The following is a 22,085-nucleotide window of genomic DNA, read 5'->3' on the forward strand; positions in this document are numbered from 1 at the left end:
CACACACACACACACACACACACACACACACACACACACACACACACACACACACACACACACACACACACACACACACACACACACACACACACACACACACAACGTATGCATAATGCATACAGTACCGTGCATACACGCTCATATATTACTCATTACGGCAACGACTTATTTATTGCACGGAAATAGATCCGAGGAATTAGCGTGCAATAAAGACGTGACCATGGAGAATACATATGATAATAATTAGATGAAATGTCTGGAAGCACGTTATGTAAGCTAATTGCTACTTGTAGCTTATTGTAGCTGCGTTATGTGCAAGATGCGATATGTAATACATTCAATAAATTTGATGAACAAATAGAAAAATTGAACCCCTTAATTAGACTTTAAGTGATAATACACTTGACACAAGCAGGAACTGACAGAACAGGGCTGAGTCGAAGTATATTTCCAGAAAATATTAATTGAGACGTCTAAAAGACGTTTCCAAAATAATTCGGGATGTTTCATCACGTTGTCAGAAAGATGATTTTATGACATCTTTAAAATGTCTTCAACGTCTTATTTCATATCCTCTTTAGAAAATAAATTAATTATATGGAACACGAGTTAATTAACGTTTATTAACATTATTTAATCATATCACAATAATGTTTATTAATATTAAGAAGAGCTAGTTGCTCGGTACACAGATGATACAATGTTTATATAATTTTGTTACTTACAATTAGCGATACCGGTTTTTATCATAAGCCAAGCTATATATATATGTATATATAAGTATTAAATCATTGATACACTGATTTATGTTGTAGATGTTCCGAAACATATTTTCTTTCGAAAGCAATAATATAGCGTTTCGTTCCAGACATCTTTTCTAAAAGACATATCTTTACGACATTTTTCAGACATGCGTCGTGCTGTCTGGGCGTGTACTTATATCAAATTTCAGAAACAATTGTAGAAACAACTCGTAGACACGACGAAATCGATAGTCTTTAGTGGACCTTTGCCTTCGATTTTAAGACTCCACTTTTCCAGAGACCTCTGCAATTTAAGAAAATTAATTAGCGCATTTAACAACAAGGACGAGCACGCGGCGAGAAATAAATCTCGAGCGAGGAAGAAACGAAGAGTTTACTTAATTTCGAACTGCAGCCTTTGAAATTGCATTTATGTAAATTTATCTTTCGCTCTTTCTCTGTCGAGGGCGATTAAGACAAGAATTGGAATACGCGTCTCTCGACACCTTCGAAAAATCTGGTTTGCGTGGTTCCCGTGAAAGGTATCAGGGGAACATAACCTGAAAGGAGGTTATCGCGCGCCAAATCCATTTCGAATCTCGCGCCATTTAAAGTGCGCCGTTTGAACGCGTCAGGTTGCCCAACGTAGAATATCTTAATTCCCTAGCGTTTTAGTTGGTTTTGCACGTTTTGCGCGACCTCCTTCGGACCGATCTGCCCCCATTCGTAATTGCTAATTGCAACAAGGTTGCCGAAAGATCTCGCAGATGGCGCTCGCGGCCGACGCTATTTCTGTTTATATTTACATCGTTTACATCGATTTTGACACCTGCCGTTTATCTCGCTGGCAAATTGCAATTGCAAATGAAGTTGCACGGATTGCACGCGGGCGATTGTGAGCAATTATGCGGTGGAGATTTCACCCGCGTACGCGCGATTCGTAAATATGTGAGCAAATGATGGAAATGAGATTTTTCCTTGGAAGATCTTTTTCCAAGATTTTCCCCGCTGTGCAAGCAAGTCTGTAAATAATGGCATTCTCGTTTCGAGCCGGCACCAATTGGTGCCACGATTTCCCGAAGCTCGCCCGGGAATCAGGATTTTACTTCAACATGCATGGGTCTAGGGTACGAGTTGACTGGAATCGCATAGGTACGTTGGATGTTGCTGCGCAAAATGTTGAGTTGATTATTGCAAATTACTGACAATTTGTAATTTTTTTTCCTATTGTGCAGGTGCTATAGACATAGACAGAGTTATACGGGAGAGAGATTTCTCAACCATCGATCAGAATATCAATAATGTAATAGATTATGGCTTGGAGAGCGAGTACGACGTCAAGATCCTGGACCCCAACTTCGTTAAGTTGTTTAGACTTGCGCAGCTGTCAGTCGAGTATTTATTGTATTGCAAACAGTACCTAGATCACAGTGTAATAATACTGAAAGACGAGCTGCGGCAGAAGATAGAGCAGAACGTCAGTATGAAGAAAGAAATTGCCGCTCTAGAAGACACAGTAAAGAATATAAAGGAGAGATCAAGGGAGAAACGTAAATTGATTGAAACTAGCGTCGGTGAAATTTCTAATGGGGAAGTTTACAAGGTAGATTATTTTGACAGACTTATCTGTCGAAAATAACATGCATTCTATTAATAAATTGACTTCTGTTGGTTACAAATTATGATAAATTGGAAATTATAAATTGCAAAGTTGTAAATTATAAATTGAAATTATGAGATGATCATGGTACCTCTTGAGATTTAATTGCATGATTTCTTGCAGTGTCCACATTGCCCAAAAACATTTGTACGCGCTATATTTGTAAATGCTCACATAGCGCGCAAACATTCATACATATCAGACGTGGGTGTATCCACCTCTCCTGTGCACGATCATTATCGAGCAGAAACGGAAAAATTGCACAATGAGATAAAAACGTTGAAGGAAAGATTAAATCAAACAGAAAGAGTGATAAGAAACGAGTCTGACAAACTGCTGGATAACACAGGAAAGGATTATACAAGAAACATAAGTAAAAACGAATACGACATTGACAAGATGGATAGATTTCAAGAGCAAAGAAGATACCAAGAAGATATTGGAAGTTTGAAGAGCATGCTGTTTGACGAGATACGCGTAAGCTAATAATTAAATAATCTTATTTGCTTTGTGGTACATCTCTCATAATTATTTGGAACCTTTTTGCAGGCATTAAGGGAAAAGGATCACGTTGTAAATGAGAGTATTCTGGAGACAAATGTGAAAACTCTAATCAGTCAACAAGAAAAAGAGATTGAGAATTTGAGAAATCAACTTCTTGAAAGAGTAAGAAATCCAAGTCTTTATTATACGTTATTTTTGCCATTGCTATACTATATTAGATTATATTATCTTCTCAGTTGACTCCAGGCATGGAAAATATGCAGGTAAAGTTACAAACGCAAGAGAATCATTGGAGAGCCAAAATAGAGGACATGGAAACCCAACATCGTCGTGATATCGAGAAATTGACCACAGAATTGAAAGCGACTCAGCAAGTAGCTGATCGTATAAAGTCTGAGTATGCATCTAAGGTGCACGACTTAGAGAAACAGTCTGTGGATCAATCGAATATGCTAGTGGAGCAAAGAAAGCAATTAAACAGCTTGTCACGTGAGATCAGTAATTCGCAAATACAAATCAATAATCACAAAACTAAGGAAAAGAACGCGGCAGAATTCCATAAATCTCCTTTGTTAACGGTAAAACACGATAGCAATTACAATGAAAGCAAAACTTATAAGAGTTTAAATAATACTGAAGACGCCGAGATGGTCATTCAAGATATTGGTAGTGATTCTAGTCAAGAATACAGTGACAAATTGATGTCAGTCGTGGCACAAACCGAATATATGCCTAGTAAAGATAATATTGTAAAAAGTAAGAGTAATAAGAAAGTCATTACTGACAGCAGGACTGTAGAACGTATGACTGCAAAGCCTAATCTGAAAAAATCGGACAGATCAGAAGTCGTAAAAAAAACGAAAAGTAATGCGAGGCATTATGATGCGTTGAATAATATAAATGAAATAAATGATTTAACGAATAAAAGTTTTATTACCAAAGAGAATGCTATTGATGTAAATAAAAAGTACATAGGTGTTAGAGAGAAGAAAGAAACGTTACATACCAACAATATAAAAACTAGTAAAAGATCTGAATTCTTAGAAAGGCATAGCGTAAGTTCTGTGACGGAATCTGGATCTTTGTCGTCGATGTCAGAGACGGGAACCGATAGTGAGAGTGTTACAACAGACGATGATTTAGTAAAAAAGCATGAAATGCCTACATTTAAATCTCTCAATGCCAAGAAAATATCGATACAGGAAGATGCGCAAAGTATATTCGATAATCGGCTGAGAGAATTAGGTATCGATCCAGAATGGCAAGGAATACCTGCGGGAACGTATAAGCAAAAAATGGAGATTATAAGGCATCAACAAAATATTAATGCAAAGAAAATCGTCCGATACAATCAAATCAGACAAAAAATACTCGAAGATGTTCTTCAAACGATATCGACAAATCGTAAGGAATCAAAATATCCCACGCTTACGAAAAATTCTTCATTGGATAAGCTAGTCACACACGTTAAATCGAAGGCTTGGAAAGCATTCAGCAAAGACAGTGGTAATCATACATTTTCTATATTAAATCTCTAGTATATATCATATACAGTTAATATACAATATTGTTTTTCAGGCGAATATACATCTGTCCAGAAAACGGAAAACACGACACCGTTGAAATTACGTCTAAAGCAAAAAATTGAACTCCTTCCTAAAAAATATAAAGACGACGAGGTGTATGAAAATACACGCGAATCGCCATTGAAAAAAAGTGGAGCGGATAGTTACTCCAGTCCAAAAGTGACACCGACATATCCGAAATCGATTCGAAGTATCTCCTCCGCGAGCTCCATTGACTCTCGAGAAGACATAAAACAGATTTCACCTACAAAGATAACTGTATCGGATACTAACGTGCGTAAAGTGGGTTCTCCGATCAGCAGGAAACAGGCGGTAGCGCCGAAATTTTCTGAAAACAATGACTCGGATAGTACGATTATGCAGCAAGACGATTTAGTTTTTTCTCCGAAGAATAAAAGTGTTTTAAAACCAACGAGCGGTTCGGTCGGTAGTTTGATAAAGAAAAAAGTCTTGTTCGATTTAGATGAGACGAAAAATGATGACACGATGATACCGGAAAGTAATCAAAGAAAGAATCAAATAAATAGCAATGACTGGGGTGTCTCAAGGTACTAAAGATTTTATTGTAATTTCCTTATATTATTGTTTATATCTGTAATGTAAAAATATGTAATTAATTCGTATTATTTTTATTAAGCTTCTCTGAGAGGGGAGAATACGCGTTGCAGAAAGAGAAGTCTATGAGCACAGGCAACATTGTTTTAAAAACTTCGCAAAGCGATAAGATCGCGGAAATATCAAAGAAGATACAGGAACAGGTAAGATCATATACCAGTATTTATATACCAGTGTGCAATTAGCATGTCGTTGAAACAACATTGTCATAAATTATTTTTCAGTTGAGTATAGCAAGGAAGAAGGAGCCACCTGTAGGATCAGTCGAAACGATCTTCCGATTCAATACGAGTTCGCAAGATCTTACAAATTATAATGCGAGGAATCAGCTGTTAAACTCGTCCAGTCTCGTGAACTCGATCTTGGACAATTCTATGCAGAATCTTACAAGTCCAAAGATGAAAGGCAACGTATTTCCGCAGCCTGCTCCGCGAACTCTGAAGGATAAAGATCTTGCTACTGCTCAACGTAAAAGTGAAATTAAGTATTCTGATTTAGATTCAGATATAGATGAAATATAACAGATGGAATAAGCAGTATTATATCAGGCACTGTATGTACAATGTAACTTTAAATTATTACTTCAATTTATGCATCTTCCGCTCTATATTGCTATCGTAAATCGAATAGGTTTAATACATTATTTATTATAGTTTTTGCATAACTAGCGATGTATATACATACATGTTTAGGAACGGATAAGTTTATTTAATATATATTGATGCACAAACTGGATTTTCAGTATGATACGCACGCGTGTATACCAGAAGGAGTCTTGTACATATCTGTGTAACTTGAAATATACACGTTATACAAATTGTTTCTGAAATATTTCGCCAAATTTTACTTTTATGAGTGCTGATAAAAAATTGCTATGCATACATATTCAGATTGTATGCTAGTTTATATTTGCTTTGTTAATGTTAATCACGATCATTATTTTGAGGACAATCGATTTCCTGCAATTTTAATAGTCTTCTGCGTTGGAGTTTAGATATTGATAAATTTCTGTAAGAAAAAAATTACTTTGAAATAAGCAAACTTAAAACTTTGCACGAATTTCATTATATACTCACTCTCTGATTTCATCAACAATATTTTCAAGCATGATGGGAATTACCGTATGCCTAAAATGCTGTATTTCTGATAAAAAGATTGACTTCCTATAAGGCAAACTCGTATATGACTCATGAATGAAATCAATTAATGAGTCAAAAGCTTTTGTATAATTATCCATAAGCAACTGCAACACAAGGTAACAATTTACAGTATCATATTAGATGTAATTAAGACTGATACATGAACAATGTGTTACCACTAAAATAAAAAAGCCAGGATGACTTTCGTGATAATCCAAATACAATTTCCTGCTTTTTATTACAAGTTCGACATAGGTATTTTTTAATGCCTCTGTTTTTTCTTCATGCGTTAGTCTTTCTTCATGCTACATATGAAAATTATATTTATACAGAACAAGAGAATAACAATAACAGAACGTTGACAAAAATTGTCCTACTGTGATATTAATTTTTTTTTAACCGAGCAGCTTTTATTACGTTATTTTTCCTTATATTCATGCGCAATGAAGATACTCAAAAGTATCGTTTTATGTTCCACATATATGTACATATTATATCGATCAAAATAATACAAGAAATTTATAGAATAAGATTAATAGTTTTTTTTCCCGACAGAGAACGTTTAAAGCATATACATTTTCCGTTGCTTCTTCGGAAGACGTCGATTCGCCGAGATCATCGTCATCGAAATGGTTAGACATGTTCGTCACCAACGTAGTTCGACGCAGCAACATCTTCGACTTGCGCTCTTCGCGTTTCGTCTCTTCATCATCAACAATAATATTCGATTCTTCATCCAATAACACCTACATACCGATACTGAGACATTTAAATGCACGATATTCAAATTCCATTTAAAGTTACGCTTAGTACTTTTAATTCTCCTGTCGTTCTCCTTTTTTCTTCAGACGAAAATCGATCAAACAATTTTCCATTTCTCGCTTCTGTCAACGTAATACGTTTCTTTTCCAGCGACACTACCTCGCTCCTTCGTAGTACGACCTTCGGTAGCATCGTTTTGCTTTGCAATATAATGTCAGTTGTTGTCGACCCGTTTCCTTGCGGTCTCACGGAGATGCAGTAAATTGGAAATTCTAGACGGCACATTATCTGACGATACATGCAAACTTAGCAAAATTTGACGGTACATCCCGCATTGTAGAAGATTAAGTTCGAACCTCATCCAGAATTTCTTCGATAAAACTTAATATACAACTAGCGGTCTCCGTTTCTTCCTCCCGATGCTTGCCTATTTTAACAGCCAACAAATTTTCCACACTGTCTTTAATCCACGTGTAAACGTCAAATTTTTCTCGTATCCAGTCCCTGTGGAGATTGACACTATGCGTGAACATCAAGATCGCCTTCACATTCGGATATCGTTTAGAAATTTCCGTAACTGCGTACAGATTCATTTGAGTGAGCCCAATTTTGCGTTCAGATATTAATGGACTGATCTGATTTACATCTGCAAAAAGAATTATAGTTTACGAACGATAGTTACACAACGATATTAATTAATATAAGCAATATCACACTAACGAAATCCGTAGCTGTCACCTAAGAGGTCCAGGATTACCAAAAACTCGCCACGCCGCGCCATATCGTTAAACTCTTCTCTGTTTACAGGAATATGAGCTTTACGTTCGTCATCGTTTTCGCATATCTCTTTCGTGGTATGCCAACGGCAGTATTTTATCTACAAGATTGCATTCTACTGTTTTCTCGAGACTGATTTCTAAGAAGGGACATTGCAGGATTTGCAAAGATTACTTTGTCGGGAATTGTTTGAGCCACATGCAAGGCCAATGCCATTTTCTTCAGCGCCGATGGTCCTGTGAGTATCATCAGAGGAGGGCTGATTTCGTCGTACGGTTGAACGTGAGCGTCCACTTTGCTGATGTTTAACTGCTCCAGTAGCGTTAATTTTGCTACTTTACGGGCAGCTATTAAATCCAATGGCGAGGCAAACAGCATCGTTGATGTCACCTGGAAAATATTCTCATTTACAATAGTTGTACATTTCATAACATTAAATTGTATATATTATGCATACAATTCGTCGTATGTCAAATAAAGTTAAAAACTAAGTTGTTGGCAGAACAGGAGCAGTATAATTTTCTTTTTTCGTTTAGAGGGAAATTTCTCAATTCTCCTTTTAAGGAAATCCGGTTTTCTAACTTTATTTAATACAAAGCTGGAAAGAGACAAATCTTTTGCACCAATCTTACGTAATTAAATGTAATTAAAATTGTCCAATATACCTTTTCTTCCGGAAACACCTCGACGCCGTCAATAAATTTAACGCTTGGTATGGAAGATATCAATACATTTCGATAATTGGGCCACTTCGTGCAGGTGTTACCCCTAAAATCGACCTCGAATATCGAGCCCTTCAAGTTGAATACCTCCAACAGATCGGTGATTCTATTGAACTTTAGATCTACGAAGCGTAAACTGTATGCGTCCTAAAAAAATCATGTAATTAAAATGAGAATTATGAATACTTTCGTATGCGACGATCCGCTTGCGACGATCACCTTGAAGAAGCCCAAAGTCGACAATCTATTGTGTCCCAGGAGAATTGTTCGCAAATTCAGCAACGTATTTATGCCATGGCCGGGCGTAGAGGATCTGAAAGACGTTATGCAGTTGCCTTCTAAATTTAATTCTCGTATATTCAGACCGTCCAAGTTTTCGATACATTCGATGAGATTGTAGGACAAGTTTAAGTACCGTAGATGTCTGAAAGAAACTGTACAGATTACAAATACAGGCGTCGTGCATCAGAGCACAATATTATGCATTTACTTCAAATTTTCCAGGCCAGAGATGATCTCCAGATTGTTGTGAGACAAATTTAATCTGACGATGCTCCAACAGTTTCTCAAGTCGCCGATGTCCGTCATATGATTGTAAGATAAATTTACGTAAGTGAGGTACCAAGGAGGCACAAAGTTCGATACACGGTCAATTTGATTGTGCGACGCGTTTAAATACATTAAACATCGGAGGCCGCTCAGAGGCGACAAACATGATATGTTATTACTGGCGACGTTAATATATTGTAAGTGCCGATGATGTCGCAGCATGACAATGTCCGTGAGACCCTGAAAAGCAAAGAGCAGCAGTAAATAAACGTGATGTTCGAATCTCAGCAAATTCAATCTGTCGCAATTAATATTCTGCTCGAATTTACTGGCAAACAACTAACATGCTGTGAACATTTTTGCTCGCTAGGGGCAAAAGTAAACAGAAATACAAATTAATCTAAAGTGTGAAATTTCCGACAGTACCCTATTTTTCAGGATACATTTGCTGAGAATATAGAGACCGTTTTCGGGCGATCTCGCCAGGAAAGATGATCCGATGCCTATCAATCTGTCAGACAGAAAGCCAGAGCTCTCCTTATCGTCCAACGACACCTCATCCGGCCTTATCTGAACCACGGGCGATTTGCTGTCCTCCCATAAATCCAGATCCAAGGCGTATCCTCCCCAGTCGCTATCGATAATTTGTTGCTTTTGCTCCTGAAGAGGAGAGGGCTTCCATCCGGAGCAAATCTGAGATGAAACAACAATTTAAGACAATTTAATCAAGAAAGAGAGATAGATAGGTCTTTTTAGTCATCAAGCAATCTGAAGATCTCTCGAGTTAAAGTTTGATTGAGAAAAGAAGAAGCGTACCCCTGCAGCAGAAATAGCTGGCGTTAATTGAGACCTTGCCACAGAATTGTCCTTCGATCTTTCATATGGAACACGTTTGGCATCCGGAGTGTTTTCAAGCATCTCTTTACCAGCTATTGTTCCTGCCATTTCTTTAAAACTCACTGTATACTTTTTGATCACATAATATATCGATATCTGAATAGAGAACCGAAGATAGTTAACATTGTCAACGAAGTCTTGGATTATTTAGAACAGATTGAGTAATAATTCTTAATACATAAAGGGCGATCGAATCTCAAATCTAGTCTAGATTCTGATTAGAGGACCTCTAAAAAAAGGATTAACTTTAATCTATATTGATAGAAACAGACATTAGAAAATGATCGAGTGAAGAATGAAGGATGAAAAAAGAATGTAGATTAATTTTAATCTCGATTTAAGAATATTAGACTATTTTATCTTTTTTAATTAGTTCTAAGAATTAGGAAAAGATAAAATATAAGTTAAACTAAAATTAAAGTATTGACATTGGTATAGAAATGGATGTTAGAACCAAAGATAAAAAATAGGTTTTTTAACCTAGCGTTGAGAAATGAAAAGTGCCGCGTTTTTTTTTATGATGTCACAGGTCGCAGCATGTCGCTCTCGGAGTGCTCCCGATTGGCTGTGCGTCGCGCATGCTCGATTACATCGCGGTGTCGGAGCGACGTCCGATTCGTCGTACGACGAACGCGTCAAACGTGTCGATTGGCTGTCGCGAGAGTTCCCTATCGAACGACCAATCGGCGTGCTCATCGGCTCCGCTCGTCTCCCTCTCGACATCACGTGATCACGGTCGCTCCGCGGCTCCGCTTCGGTTCCGGTTCACCGCGCCAGTTGGCCAGTTCACCAAGTTCTTCAGTTCTTGGCCACCTCTCTCGTTCGTCGTGTCGCGTTTCTTCTCTCCGCGTTCGTATCGCGTTGTCGATCGCTCCGCGAACGGTGTTCGAGTTCGCGCGCAACAAGCAGGAAGAACCCGGTTGGACGAATATATCGCGCGTCGCGTCGTGAATTACGCGCGAGATCTTGGCACAAGAGAAATCTCGAAGGAACGACGTAAGAGAAAGCGAGAAAGAGAGAAAGATAGATAGAGAAGGAAAGAGAGCGAGAGCACTGATCCAAAAAGCAAAAATGTCAGAGATTGACGCGAAAGTGAACATGTCGCTCGGTAAGTCGCCAGAGTCCCGACGGTCTAACGGTTTCGCCAGGAGCCCCGGGTGAGCCCGCGGTTCGCACGTCGACCACGTCGTGTCCACCCTGCCCCGCGTTGGGCGAGACGGGATCGACAAGATGGCGTCGGTGTGGGCTATATGCGTGATGCCCGGCGTGCTTGCGTATACGTGCGTAGAGTACCTGCATTTATTTTTCACTTTTACGTAACGAGGACGTCGTTTTCACGTCGTGGTCGTCATGTCCCCCCTTCTCCTGGTCTCTTCACGATGAAGGGCAACATCGGGAAACGGGATAACCTTCCCTGCGTGCCGATCGATCGATAAGGCTCGTTCGTTAAGGCGGGATCGCGAGGGAGGGAACGTTCTTGAACGTTCTTCAAGAGAGAGCGAGAAATAGGCGAGGAAGGGGAGTCCACGAGGTTTCGTTCTTACACATTTGTTTCTCGTGTCGCTTGGTCGGTCATTCGATGATCGCAAATTGCTGTTTCAGCCAGCAGGTGGAAGGAAGGGAGAAACGAATAGAACCACGTGGAAGCGGTGCGGGAATCTTTTCAGCCTGAAAGATTCTACGATCACGGTTACTCGTGATTTATTTGGCCATCGGAAAGAGGAGTGTCTAGGAGCAGATTGATTGGGAATCAAAGTAGCGAGGATGGTTTGTGCCAGCAGATTCTTATGCAAGGGAACGTTGAGGCGACGTTTGCCTCAAATCGTACTCCGCGATTGCAGTTGTTTGCCTCGGGAAGAAATCGGTGTCCAGAAGACATATCAACATCTGAGAAACGTGATTGGAATACCAGAATTTGTGTCGGAATGTTATATGGAACGTCGTTTTGTATTTGCCTCAAATAATGTTTCTGCGATCGTAATTGCTTGCCCTGGGAAGAAACTGGAAACATAGGTACATCGACATCCGAGGAAACGCGAGCGAAACATCGGGAAACGATCCGAGAGTTCATGCCAAGATATGCGGGACATTGTTTTATATTTGCCTCGAATAAATGTATTTCGCGATCGGAGACCATTGCTTGCCTCGGGAAGAAAATGTCCAAGAAGCATAAGTTGAATATCCAGGAAACGCTCCAAGAATTCATGCCAGGATATTGTACAATTCGCCGTTTTATTCGTCTCATAAGTAATTATATTTCGCGATGGTAATTGCTTGCCTCGGGTGTTTAGGGAACACGAGCACACGTCGACATGCAGGAGACGCGATTATAATAACGGGGAAGCTGTTCCAGAATTTTATGTGAGGAATCGTGTCACGTCCGCCTTAAATGATTGTATCTTACAGTCGCAATTGTTTACAATCTTTTGCCTTGTTTCAAGAAGAGGGGAACGTCTGTGATGTACTTTGCAACAGGAAACTCGGTCGAAATACCGAGAAGGCAAATCAAGAACACTCGCCAGAAATCTCTCGCGCCTGGGATCGTTCTGTGTACGGATCAACTCGTGATAAAACGTTACATCGGCTGCATCTACACTGTCACTTCCCCTAACAATATTTCTTGGTCGCATAAATGAACATGAAGTTGCTCGTTGTAATTGTTAATGCGTATCACGCACGTACGACTGATTTCCCTTTGATTGAAAATAACGTCTGCATCGTCACGTTGGAATGCGATTTTCGAACGTCTTGAAAATCGCGATCTTCTCGGCTTGCAACGCTTGGATCTTCGCGATAACGCGAAATGGCCCACGGCGATTCAGTTACGGAAGAGAAATCGGAGCGAAATTTGCAGCGACGAGATCGTGAATCACGCTGCTGCCGATACAGATTACGCAATACGTGTTACGGAGATTCACGATCCATCGTTATATGTATCGCTAATTTTCCCGATAGATTCCCATTAGAAATCATCATCCCGATAGAGAAAAGAGATCGTTGGAGCATCAATAACGTCTCGAACAGCTTCGTTTCGGTGCAGTCTCGTTTCGGTGCATTTTGCGAACGGAGAAGATGGGCGAACGGCTGAGAATTTCGGAAGACTGTGCCAAGCGTCGTGTGACTCATCCCTCACGAAAAATCACGCTCTCTCTTCACGCGTGGGACAAGCGCAGGGCTTGCGTAATCCTATATTTTTATCCGTTGCATCGCGAACAACTTTTACTCGCCGAGCGGATGCCAAGTATGGGAAACGGGACTCGCTCGTGATGTGCATGCTGGGCGCAACGTTATCTCTACCGCAAAAAACTCGTGTGACAGCATTCAGCGAAACGATAAATAACTTAATTTCGTCTTTGTTTCGCTCCTATCGTCCCTATCGCTACGGTGAACGTGAGAGAAATGCAGAAATGCTGCCTTCGATTTGCAGAACCAGACGCAAATTAAACCGCACCTCCTCGATCTGTGGGACGCTACTCCAAATCGAATTACAATCTATTGACAATGCATTTTTATAATATTCGCTGGCAATCCGAAAATGCAGGTACTCTAGTAGGCAAGCTTTAATAATGTTCCGATGAGATTTCATCGCGATCAGTCGTTTTTTGATGTTGGCAAGCAATCCCAGGGCAGGGATATATTTGCGTTACTTATTTGTATCGATCAACATGGCAATTGTTTATACGGGCTCCTTGAAAGTTTTCGAAATGTAAGAGGTAACGATCGAATGGAAGGCCTTGTCACGAGAACTACGAGAAGAATCACTGACTGGCTCATGAGAAATCAGCTCGTAAGAAAGTCACGTAAATGTAACGAAAGGAAGAGGACAGAGTAAAGAGACAATTCACAAGATGTGTAATGTAAAAATTTCTGGGAAGCAGCGTCGCATTAATGGAGGAAACATGAACTCAGCCGGCGTCTTGTCTTTAATTGCACACCATTTTGAAGTGATCCATAAAGCAGCGAATGACAATAAACAAAGACAGAAATTAACGGGCATTAAAAATAAAAAAATGCAATACAAAATATATATTGCATGTATTAAATTTTTTAAATATACTTCGAAAGCAGATTACTATTATTTAATTTTGTTTTTCAGTTTATAAGCTTGTGTAGCTACATTTTGTTTCTTACTAAATTATTGAGTTTTTATGTTTAGAAAAATCGGCACATTTTATAAATTTTTTCTCATGATATCTATGAATTAGCATTCTTGATACTTAACTCATGATAAATAACTTAACTTATGATTTTATATAAAATTAAAAGGGTAATAATTTCAGAAATAATTATCTGTTAATTTAATGATCAGATCTTTTTAACATTTAATTCTGGCATAACGATTCGAAAAAAATATGCCATGGATATATAAGGATATATCCGCATGGATTGCATTCCACGTGGTGTTTTACAAGAATATCTTTGCATGCAAAGATCTTCGAGATTACGAATACAATATTTCTTCTCAGCAATTTCCTCGGCGGGATACATGCCGAAATGATCTCTATCCTAAACGATAAATATTTACTTGAGAAATATTACTCCATGCTGAAATCATGTCCGTGCCGAGATCTAGCCTTGAGTGTCTCGATTTAAAAGTTTCACAAAGATTAGATCCCACCACATCGTACGTCTGCCGTGCCGTACGCTCATTAAATGACGTCCGTTTTCTTCCTTTTAAGATGAGATCATAAAGATGGAGAAAAAGAAAAAGATTGCGGCGATCAACGGAAAGATCGGCGGCGCCAAGCGCAATCGCGGTGCTGTTCGTGGTCGAGGTGGATTTAGAGGACGAGGTGCGAGAATCAAGCGCAATGTCGGACCCATTCTGAAGAATCAACAGCAACAGAATTGGCAGCGCAATGCGAATACCGCGAGTAACGCGCGCGGTGGTTTCGCTCGGAATCGCTTTAAGAGGAATGGCCATCTCGCGAGGTCGCGCAGCAACTTGAGCCTGAATCAGAAGGCGAACAATGTGAGAGGAGGCGCGTTCAATGTGCGCCGTGGCAACAGAGGCAACAGATTCGGTCTTACTCGTAGCCGGAGCCGCACGAACCTGACGTTCAATCAGGGCGGCTTCTTCACTAACAACAAGAGCCCGCTGAAGCGAACGAGCAGTTTGCCCAATTTGCGAGATCCGAATTCTGTCCACAATCGTCTGGGGTATCAGAGCCCCGCTCAGATTGCCTATCGAAATCGCGTGAAACGAGCGAAGCAGCTGCTGTTACAGAGACAGAATCAGCGATTAAACTTACAGAATCAATTTAGAGTGAGTTGAATATTTTAATATGTACATGACGAATGTTCTTCAGGGTGAAAGTAACTTGCAAAGTACTGATGCGTGTATAATTGTTGCAGATGGCACAGACCGGCCAGAAGATCGGTTTACATCCAATGCAGCCGAGAACTTTGGGAAGACAACAGATACTAACGTCGCAACGTCGCTTTACTACCGGCGGACTACGATCGGATCAGATAGCTCGTGCACAGAGACGGGCGCAATACGAACAGAAATTGATGCGAATGAAGTAGATGATACTTTCTTATATTTGTCGCGTCAAATTAATTCGTTAAACTGGCTACTTATGATAAGATTCTAAATTGTAGAAAAATATAAATCTTTCGTAGCTTTGTATACAAATTTAGTATCTCAAATTTAGTATTTTCGTATTTTTATATTTTTGATGGCTTTAAATTTATTGATGGCTTTATTGATGCAAAAAAAACAGGAACAAATTTTTTCTTCGTGAGGGATGGGATGTTTAAAATGTAATATGTTGCAGCTCCGCCCGGATGACCCCTACTCCGAACGTCAATTTCATGTGCACATTGGGAAGCGAATACATGCCTACCACTACCCGTCAGCGACCACTCACCCTCGCTCAGAGTCGACAACCCGCGACCATTAGTCCGCGACAATTGCCCAGAGGACGATCGCCGTACAGGCAAAGCGCACAGGGTTTAAATATGGTATGTACATTTTTCGCTCGAAACCTTTCCCCAAAGTATATCTTCGTTTCTCCCTTCTGGCTTTTATTTTTAAATATTCGAGAATATTCGAGAAATAGATCTTTCCCTCGAATGTGTGATGATTGACGTTTTTATTGAAATTCCAGGCTGGGCGAGCACCATTATTTGGCCGGCAGCGCTCGAGATCAAGATCGCGATCACGCTCGCGTACGCATAACACAACTACATCCGATTCCAGCGGAGACGTCGACGATCGTAATTTCAGCGAAGTTATGTATAGCCTGTCAGGGAATCTCGGCGTTACGGGGCGAACTCTTAACGAACGATTTAGCTTTTAAGTAGCAGCGTCGCAAATTCGACTTAAATATCGAACACATTACTGATCTATTCATAATTTACCCGTAACGCTAGAAATAAAAAGTAATTTTTGTTTTAACAATGTAGACAATCCTTATTGTTTTCCCTTTTATTAAGTACACCAGTGTTATTAACATCAAATTACTCTACAATGCGTTAATTAACACAATGTCTCCACAAGTATACAAATACTTTTTCGTTTGCCCTAATTGCAAAATTGCAATTGAGTTTACCTAAAATATTGCTTCTTCACATTTGCAGCGTTAATATATGTACAAATTACTTTTAGAGAATATCACGATAGACAGTAATCACACTTTCATCCGGAATATATGATAGTATGCGTGGATAAAATAAAGAGTGATTCTTATGCCTGTTACACGATTAAAGGCAGAAATCTCATTTTTTCATCTACGTGCAATAACTTTGTATAAAATCTTCAGTATTTTTTCGTTAATACATGTAGGCGAAGAAAGTTATTTAAATACATCTAGCAATTTCGAGGATGATTTGTTGAAATTTTGATATTTAGTATGATTTAGTATGAAAGAAGATTTGCATAATTACATATTTATGTATAAGATAAAGCGCGTACTTTTCAATTGTACTTTTTTTTTGCTTTGAGAAATATACAAATCTTGGCGATTAGTTATCCATCTTCTTAAATTGATATTGACTTTAAGTTATCTTCAAAATATAAGCGCGAGATATTTGGATATAAAGAAAAGTAATTTGTGATTTACATATTATATTATATGTATATATATAATCGCATTTTTTTTCATTTTTAGTAAAATTCGTGATTTAGATTTACAATTTGCGAGATTGTACAACAATATGATAAAATACATGAATCGGAGGTAGGAGTAAATGAATTTTTGCGTTGTATTTTGATTCAATTGTATAAGAGTACGTCTATTTAACAAATAGATGTATGTTTGCGTCGAGGTAGATTTTATTGAATTACTGTTAAATTGTGAGTTTAAATTGTAGCGTAATATCATGTTTCATATAAACTATTTCAATTAACAAGCATCACGAGCTGTTTTTTCAAACGCATGTTTTACCCAACTTTTGAAATAAATTTTATATTACGTTTGTATTATGCATATTTCTGACTGATGCATTAGTTTTACATCGCCAACTTATTTTCATTGTGTTATTCATCCCGACGAAAGTGCGCATATTTTTAATCATATCATAGGTTCATAATCGTAAGCTTTATAAAAGCAATTTCTTCAAGAAGTGATAACACGCACTGAATATGACGCAGTTATAGAAATCTATTCGAAAAACGTGGATGATATTTTTAACGCAAGCATATATCATAGTATCGAATGAAGTGTCGTCCGATAATGAATCGTGGTGGCACTTATCACCATTTACAATAAAAAAGAAGGAAGCATAAATATGCGCTTACCGCCTACTCGGCTCAGTGTCAGTCGCGATGATGGATGTGCACGGAGTGTCCGCGTGAGTGTCTCGTAAGTGAATTGAGATTCATATAAAGAAACTGTCAATCAAAATTGTAAATGAAAAATGTCCAAATTATTTATATTTATTTATAACTACAGGAAGCGTGGATATTGCGGTGACAATGCGCATGCATGTATAGCAGTATACATTATACATAGTATATATTCAAACTGAGTTATTGTCATCATGTCGTTTATGATATCATCCTTGGTGGGGACATGTGCGCGAAGAATAAACAGACAGGTAATAATAATATTGTATCTTAAGACAAGTTGCTTTAGTGTTGAATGTAGGATTAAATTGCTTGCACGTAAAATCGCGCATCTGCATACGGATATTCTTTACGTAAGACTTTGTTTACCGCAGCTGCTGACGCACAAGGCTTCGGTTGTCAAACAACTGGTGAGAAACTTAGAGGTACACGAGCACATCGCGTACGGCTTGTTGAAAAAAGCCGGCATTCCTACTCCGTCTTTCTGGGTGGCGAAGACGCCTGATGAAGCGGCCACTCTGGCCAAGAGTCTGAAGACAAAGGATCTCGTGCTGAAGGCGCAAGTTCTGGCTGGGGGTAGAGCGAAGGGACAGTTTAAGGGTAGCAATGTTAGCGGCGTCGAAATGTGCGACACGTGGGTACATGACGGAATACATAATTCATAGTAGATAGAGAGAGAGAAGCAAAAGATGACGATCTCTTCTGTTGCAGTGTTGAACAGGTGAAGGAATTGGCGGATAGCATGATCGGCAAGGTCCTTGTGACCAAACAGACGAGTGCGGCTGGAAAGATATGCAATTCGGTGATGGTAACGGCGCGTATGTTTCCACGTAAGGAGTATTACATGGCGGTGATGTTGGAACGTACCTTCGACGTGAGTATGACTTTATAAATTGCCCCTGTGACTTCCGTCAGGAGCAGATTGATCTAAATTCGCTGTCGTTTTATGTTTCATAAGGGGCCCGTGATGATCGTTTCCAAGCAAGGCGGGGTGAACATCGAGGACGTCGCCGCGGCGAATCCGGAAGCCGTAGCATACATGCCGATCGACGTGAGGAAAGGTTTAACGTCCGCGCAGGCGAACAGCATCGCCGATAAACTGGGACTCACGGGAAACGGCAAGGAGATCGCGTCGCTCGTCGCCTCCAGTCTCTACGAATTGTTCGTCGAGAAGGACGCGCTGCTGCTCGAGATCAATCCATTTGCGGAAGACATCTGTGGCGAATGTACGCTGACAACGAATGAGATAAGATACGAGAAACAAGAGCGCATGGTAATGCGTTTCGATAATAGAACTGAATAGCGCGTTATATTTGCGTCTTGTTGCCGCAGATTACGCTCTGGATTGCAAATGTAAGTTCGACGACAGTGCCGATTTCCGGCAGAAGGAGTTGTTCGCGCTGAAGGACACGACCCAGATGGACCCGAAGGAGGTCGAGGCGGAGAAGTACAACTTGAATTACATAGCTCTCGACGGGAACATCGGTTGTATGGTGAACGGGGCCGGGCTAGCGATGGCCACCATGGACATTATCAAGCTGTACGGTGGGGCGCCGGCAAATTTCTTGGACGTCGGCGGCACCGCTACAACCGAGACGGTCACGGAAGGCTTCAAGATACTATCCTCGGATCCGAATGTAATTATTAATATAAAAATCGGCTGAATTAAAACGACGAAGGATTGATATGTCAATGGTATTCCAGGTGGAAGCTATTTTGGTGAATATTTTCGGTGGCATAATGAGATGCGATATAATCGCCCAAGGAATCATAGACGCTACTAAACAACTAGATCTGAAGGTGCCCATAATCGCACGGTTACAGGTAATTACTCTTTTAAGTTACATATTAGCCTCGTATCATTTTGTTTTCCTTTTCTTCTTTTTAGTAAGCAGCGTGTTTCTTTGCAGGGTACGAATGTAGCGAAAGCTAAACAATTGATACTAGACGCCAAGTTGAAGGTAATTTCCGTGGACGATTTCGCTCGAGCGGCTGAGACGTCTGTCAAGTTAGCATCGATGATGAATATCGCCAAGACTTCGGATTTAGATATCACTTTTAGTTCTAAATCGTCGAAGAGGAAGGATTATGAGAAAGTAAAAAACTGAAGGAAGACAGCCTCTGTAGAAGAGTTTAATAATGTATTTTGTACTTGTATGTACGGTCCACGAAATATATCTTTTTATACATGTTACAACACGCAAAAGATGCGTATGTTATTGATTTTTCTATTACACACGACGACAAGATGATGAAGATTCATAACTTTTAAGAATATTACGATAATTTAACCCTTAAATGCCACACCTCTCAAGAATCTCGTAAATGACACATGGGGTCTAAAAGACCCCAGCATGAAAAATGTCTCCTTACTCATTGATTTTTTGATATTTAGTTATGAAAATTATTTTCAATGTTGTTCAAGGCTTAGAAAAGAGAATAAAATGCTTATATTGTTAAAATTTTAATTTCAACATAGTATAAAAAATTAAGTAAACTGAGTACTGCTAAGTGTACAAACGGGTAGGTCAATCACTCAACTATCATCAATGGGAGCATGAGCTCCATTTTTGGGGGGAACATTTGAAAATATATCGATGTAAAGAGTCTGGGGTCCGCTGGACCCCGGGTGGCATTTAAGGGTTAATAAAATAGGAGAATCAGTAATTATTCCTGGTTTCCTTCCTCGCGAGATGTAAGTAATTTGTTCAGTCAGCAGGATCGCAAAGTTTTGAACTATATAATTGTCTCTAATCTAATCTTTGTTTCCACATGTCAACGAACGATTAAGATTCTATTCACGTTAACAAAATATGTATTAACTCTAGAATCCATGTATCATTTTTTTGACCTTCTAATCCATGACTGGGGGCAATATCGACCCCACGCTTTATTTGATAGTAAAACCGGTCCTACAGAAATAAAGGGCCTTTAAACCTACATGAATTTCTTCGTTTTTTAATAACGAAGAGAATGGTATACGGTAAATTTAATTTTACTCAAGTTTAGTTAGTGAAAAAAGCCATTTAAAGACCGAAAAATGCAGAAAATCAGCAAAAACCTCTTTTTTTAAAGTTTGCCTGGGGTCGAAATCGACCCCTCTCATGGATTCTAGGGTTAATGAGTTAAATCACTGATTAAGTGAATCAGCGATTAGTTCAACCGGCAAAATCGCTTGAAGCAGTTTCTAACTATACAATTAATTGTTTCTAATTTAATCTTTCTTTCCGTATGTCAACAAAAGATTAAGAATTCTATCCAGATTAACAAAATAATAAGATATTATTTCAAGTTCGTCCTTTGCAGCTGCGCTGTCATACTTTACTGAAAATAAAACTGGTACATAATTACTTAAACATTAGCCAGAAGAGAGAAAACGAAAACTACAAAAAGTTTAGCTGGGAGGAGTAAATCAGTTCCCGATTAAGTTAATCGGAGTTCAATCATCAGTCTTTCTTCCCGATGACTCGACCGACGGGCGACGCACCGTCAGTCACAGTCACGCACTTGACATTCGACTCCGCGAGGCTGCGGGAGTTTCGCGTGTGCGGCATGCGGCTCCTCTCTGCTCTGCGTCATACTTTTGCGCGTGGGAAACGTCAAGCGCGATCGGGTGGGGGCCACGAGGGACCGAAGCTCGCGCCTGGCAGTCCACGGCCGTCGCTCGGGCAAAAATGGCTACCATGTTGTCGCGGGCGGTCTCACTCGCGGAGAATCTCGGCCGACTGAGCGGCTCCAAGGTACGTCAAGCCGACGAGTTTTTCCGCGTGCACGTTAATCGCGCTGATTCGACACGTTCAAACAAACACGCACGATATGTATCCCGAGATTGCTATACGGATCGGCAGAGACTGCTGAGAGGAGTAGAGAGAAAGAAAGAGAGAGAGAGGGAGAGAGACGGAGCGAAGGTCGCCGATCGCCATGTTGGACAGCTGTAGTCTGCTAAATCGAGCGCCAGGGTCGCGAGCGGTTCGAAAGCGGAGGATCTCCGTCTCGGGGATTTTCCCTCCGGAGAATCGACGTGACAGTTACGCAACCGACCGGGGTACCGCCTCTCGGGCCTCGCGTCGGCGTCGTCATCTCGACGTTCCCGCGTCCGCCCCCGCGTTTCAATAGAATTACCGGCATTACCGCGCCCGCTCGCGCGAAGGGGGACACTTCGACACTTGTCATTGTCAATAAGCGGTCGGTACCGGTCGACGATGACGATCGCGCGATGCGCTCCCTCCGACAATTTTGTTCCCGTCGAACGAGGCGAATGAGATCGATCGCTTTCTCTCCTCTTCTCGCCGGAATGCAAACTTTTATTTTCAGCACAACCTTGAAGGCGCCCCGA

The 22,085-nt window shown here is 40.0% G+C and overlaps 4 protein-coding genes across 11 annotated transcripts in view; 3 read left to right on the forward strand and 1 right to left on the reverse strand.

Moving 5' to 3' along the window:
* The first annotated feature begins 1,528 nt into the window (after nucleotides 1-1,528).
* Nucleotides 1,529-5,940, forward strand: LOC112458022 (zinc finger protein DZIP1). The gene is made up of 8 exons (XM_025021411.1): nucleotides 1,529-1,898; nucleotides 1,982-2,349; nucleotides 2,530-2,883; nucleotides 2,956-3,072; nucleotides 3,147-4,416; nucleotides 4,489-5,044; nucleotides 5,134-5,254; nucleotides 5,336-5,940. Exons 1-8 carry the CDS (start codon nucleotides 1,778-1,780, stop codon nucleotides 5,630-5,632), a joined length of 3,204 nt encoding a protein of 1,067 aa, XP_024877179.1. The 5' UTR covers nucleotides 1,529-1,777; the 3' UTR covers nucleotides 5,633-5,940.
* Nucleotides 5,941-6,018: 78 nt separating this feature from the next.
* LOC112458023 (leucine-rich repeat and guanylate kinase domain-containing protein-like) lies at nucleotides 6,019-10,620 on the reverse strand. Of its 5 annotated transcripts, none has more exons than XM_025021413.1 (14): nucleotides 10,438-10,620; nucleotides 9,877-10,053; nucleotides 9,487-9,753; nucleotides 9,002-9,300; nucleotides 8,731-8,935; nucleotides 8,455-8,658; nucleotides 7,964-8,179; nucleotides 7,733-7,889; nucleotides 7,369-7,658; nucleotides 7,064-7,300; nucleotides 6,826-6,996; nucleotides 6,427-6,555; nucleotides 6,188-6,354; nucleotides 6,019-6,119 (listed from the first exon to the last, which is right to left on the reverse strand). In XM_025021413.1, exons 2-14 carry the CDS (start codon nucleotides 10,003-10,005, stop codon nucleotides 6,035-6,037), a joined length of 2,556 nt encoding a protein of 851 aa, XP_024877181.1. In that variant the 5' UTR covers nucleotides 10,006-10,053; nucleotides 10,438-10,620; the 3' UTR covers nucleotides 6,019-6,034. The 5 variants fall into 5 exon arrangements, with proteins under 5 accessions (XP_024877181.1, XP_024877182.1, XP_024877180.1 ...); XM_025021414.1 differs by lacking the exon at nucleotides 10,438-10,620 and adding an exon at nucleotides 10,185-10,361; XM_025021412.1 differs by lacking the exon at nucleotides 10,438-10,620 and adding an exon at nucleotides 10,136-10,361.
* Nucleotides 10,621-10,755: 135 nt separating this feature from the next.
* LOC112458025 lies at nucleotides 10,756-17,314 on the forward strand. Of its 4 annotated transcripts, none has more exons than XM_025021419.1 (5): nucleotides 10,756-13,992; nucleotides 14,637-15,223; nucleotides 15,313-15,482; nucleotides 15,738-15,924; nucleotides 16,071-17,314. In XM_025021419.1, the coding sequence occupies exons 1-5, from the start codon at nucleotides 13,806-13,808 to the stop codon at nucleotides 16,260-16,262; spliced, it is 1,323 nt and encodes a 440-aa protein (XP_024877187.1). In that variant the 5' UTR covers nucleotides 10,756-13,805; the 3' UTR covers nucleotides 16,263-17,314. The 4 variants fall into 4 exon arrangements, with proteins under 4 accessions (XP_024877187.1, XP_024877189.1, XP_024877188.1 ...); XM_025021421.1 differs by having other exon boundaries at nucleotides 10,757-13,744; XM_025021420.1 differs by having other exon boundaries at nucleotides 10,757-11,065.
* Nucleotides 17,315-17,474: 160 nt separating this feature from the next.
* Nucleotides 17,475-22,085, forward strand: part of LOC112458035 — a 12,434-nt gene continuing 7,823 nt past the window's right edge. The window contains exons 1-9 of the mRNA XM_025021432.1: nucleotides 17,475-17,765; nucleotides 17,856-18,000; nucleotides 18,124-18,383; nucleotides 18,461-18,623; nucleotides 18,708-18,975; nucleotides 19,082-19,386; nucleotides 19,454-19,573; nucleotides 19,660-19,854; nucleotides 21,148-21,489. Coding sequence (XP_024877200.1) covers nucleotides 17,944-18,000; nucleotides 18,124-18,383; nucleotides 18,461-18,623; nucleotides 18,708-18,975; nucleotides 19,082-19,386; nucleotides 19,454-19,573; nucleotides 19,660-19,854; nucleotides 21,148-21,489 — 1,710 coding nt within the window. The 5' untranslated portion in view covers nucleotides 17,475-17,765; nucleotides 17,856-17,943. The remainder of the gene's footprint in view (nucleotides 17,766-17,855; nucleotides 18,001-18,123; nucleotides 18,384-18,460; nucleotides 18,624-18,707; nucleotides 18,976-19,081; nucleotides 19,387-19,453; nucleotides 19,574-19,659; nucleotides 19,855-21,147; nucleotides 21,490-22,085) is intronic.

This window comes from Temnothorax curvispinosus, unplaced genomic scaffold, assembly GCF_003070985.1.
Source record: "Temnothorax curvispinosus isolate PA1 unplaced genomic scaffold, ASM307098v1 QBEX01008615.1, whole genome shotgun sequence".
Classification (NCBI taxonomy): Eukaryota; Metazoa; Arthropoda; class Insecta; order Hymenoptera; family Formicidae; genus Temnothorax; species Temnothorax curvispinosus.

Excerpts from the sequence above, each read along its gene's own strand:
- LOC112458025 (XM_025021419.1), top strand. The coding sequence starts at position 13,806 with ATGTGTAATGTAAAAATTTCTGGGAAGCAGCGTCGCATTAATGGAGGA. Across the intron at positions 15,224-15,312 it reads ACTTACAGAATCAATTTAGA|ATGGCACAGACCGGCCAGAA; the intron begins GTGAGTTGAATA and ends TAATTGTTGCAG. Across the intron at positions 15,483-15,737 it reads CAGAAATTGATGCGAATGAA|CTCCGCCCGGATGACCCCTA; the intron begins GTAGATGATACT and ends AATATGTTGCAG.
- LOC112458023 (XM_025021413.1), bottom strand. The coding sequence starts at position 10,005 with ATGGCAGGAACAATAGCTGGTAAAGAGATGCTTGAAAACACTCCGGAT. Across the intron at positions 8,936-9,001 it reads TCTGGCCTGGAAAATTTGAA|ACATCTACGGTACTTAAACT; the intron begins GTAAATGCATAA and ends AGTTTCTTTCAG. Across the intron at positions 6,355-6,426 it reads CTGGCTTTTTTATTTTAGTG|TTGCTTATGGATAATTATAC; the intron begins GTAACACATTGT and ends CTTGTGTTGCAG.
- LOC112458022 (XM_025021411.1), top strand. The coding sequence starts at position 1,778 with ATGGCATTCTCGTTTCGAGCCGGCACCAATTGGTGCCACGATTTCCCG. Across the intron at positions 2,350-2,529 it reads CTAATGGGGAAGTTTACAAG|TGTCCACATTGCCCAAAAAC; the intron begins GTAGATTATTTT and ends GATTTCTTGCAG. Across the intron at positions 2,884-2,955 it reads TGCTGTTTGACGAGATACGC|GCATTAAGGGAAAAGGATCA; the intron begins GTAAGCTAATAA and ends ACCTTTTTGCAG.